This window comes from Cyprinodon variegatus, unplaced genomic scaffold (genome assembly GCF_000732505.1).
Source record: "Cyprinodon variegatus isolate N-32 unplaced genomic scaffold, C_variegatus-1.0 Scaffold844, whole genome shotgun sequence".
NCBI lineage: Eukaryota > Metazoa > Chordata > Actinopteri > Cyprinodontiformes > Cyprinodontidae > Cyprinodon > Cyprinodon variegatus.
The window spans coordinates 6,514-8,076 of record NW_015151297.1 but is presented as its reverse complement, the minus strand read 5'-3'; the positions used below and the strand labels follow the sequence as shown (position 1 = coordinate 8,076).

At 31.0% G+C, this 1,563-nt stretch overlaps 1 protein-coding gene across 1 annotated transcript in view; it reads right to left on the bottom strand.

Moving 5' to 3' along the window:
* LOC107099173 (zinc finger protein 91-like) overlaps window positions 1-1,563 on the bottom strand; it is a gene marked incomplete at its 5' end in the record, with an annotated part of 9,510 nt that overhangs the window by 4,639 nt on the left and 3,308 nt on the right. The window contains one exon of the mRNA XM_015397194.1: window positions 320-342. Coding sequence (XP_015252680.1) covers window positions 320-342 — 23 coding nt within the window. The remainder of the gene's footprint in view (window positions 1-319; window positions 343-1,563) is intronic.

Sequence of the window (1,563 nt, the reverse complement as noted above, 5' to 3'; positions counted from 1 at the left end):
AATACAAAACAATGATATGGAAAGAAACCTTATAATGATTCACGATAAAGAACTAATAATCTTATTTGAGAATAACTACAACAACGAAAACTCCGGTATTTCTAATTCACAGAAGTCCCTATATTCTGGAGTCTCTACTCCAAAAAAACTGTTGCAAACTGTCGCAACAGCGCTAAAAGAGCAATGCACCATGAACGCATCACAGAGCAACTGTAGTTTCCTCTGGGTTACAAAAGCATCTCTGTTCCTCTAAGTTTGAGGATCTATTTAATGATAAATAAAAACACATTTATAGAAAACAATAAAAGAATCATTTTACCTGAAAGAACCAAACCTCTAGATCTACATGACATAGAATCACTTCAAGCTGGCTGCAAACCGCAGGAACAAAGAACCGGAACCAGAACCGGATTGAAGAAAGAAACGAGGTGTAAACATGGAATCCGGATCGGAGCAGAACCAGCTGCTGAGTTTGGACCCGAACCCAAAGATCTGGATCTGCTAGAAGGTCCAGATCCAAAGGATCAGCAGGATCTATGCAGCGAGGCTCATGCTGATGACGTAGCTGATCCCTACCACGTGACTGACTCCACAAAACGTCACAAATAAACCAGTTAAGGTTTCCTGTAGTTTTTATGGTTTCTATAAACAGCATAAATAATTCAGCAGATAATTAAATTACAGGAAAATAAAGGAACTTTTCCTTTAAATATTTATTGTTTCTCTTCTGTTGTTTATAAAGTGATTTTTTTCATTAAATAAAAAATAAAAAATGTGACTAATTAGAGTATTGTACTTTGGACGATTCACCAGTAGGTGGCGACAAACCTCCACTTTCTGACTGCTTCCTAATTTTTTATTTATTTCATTTATGTTATTTATGAAAAATAAACATTAAAAGCGACTGAAGCTTTTAACAATCTGCAGATAAAATGGAAAAATGATTTAAATTATCCAAAGTTTTTTAGATTATACTGGTAGAAAGATTTAATTCAAAGTTAAATAAACATATTAAATTATTCCAATGATAAATAAAAGTTACCATGAAATACAAAGTTCTAGAAAAATAATTTCTTAGTCTGCTTTGTTTTTGATTAACTTTAAACTGATTCATTTTTATTAAAATATTTATTTAAATACGCATTAAAGCTCATTTAAAGTGATTTTAACGTTAGATTGACGGAGCTCTTTTTTAATCAACTTCAATCTAAAAAAAATGGAATAAGAGATAAAAAAGTTTGCTCCTTTGGTTCATTTGGAGGAATATTTATTATCAAGTTAAGATAAAAGTAATTTTAATGTATTCAGTTTATAAAAACAGATATCGACCCTAAATGTACAAAGTTAGATTCCAGGTGATTTGACTTGTAGTTATAAAAACCGTCCTTATTAATCATATATGAGACTGACTCATCTTTATGTTTATGTTCATACAGACCTCAGTGTTTCACTGCAAAAAAATGATCCTTTAAAAGTCACTTTTCTTAAAATACACGACATAAGAGAATTTAGATAAGAGAATTTAATCATTAAAATGAAAGGTAAATTATATTAACCCATTGC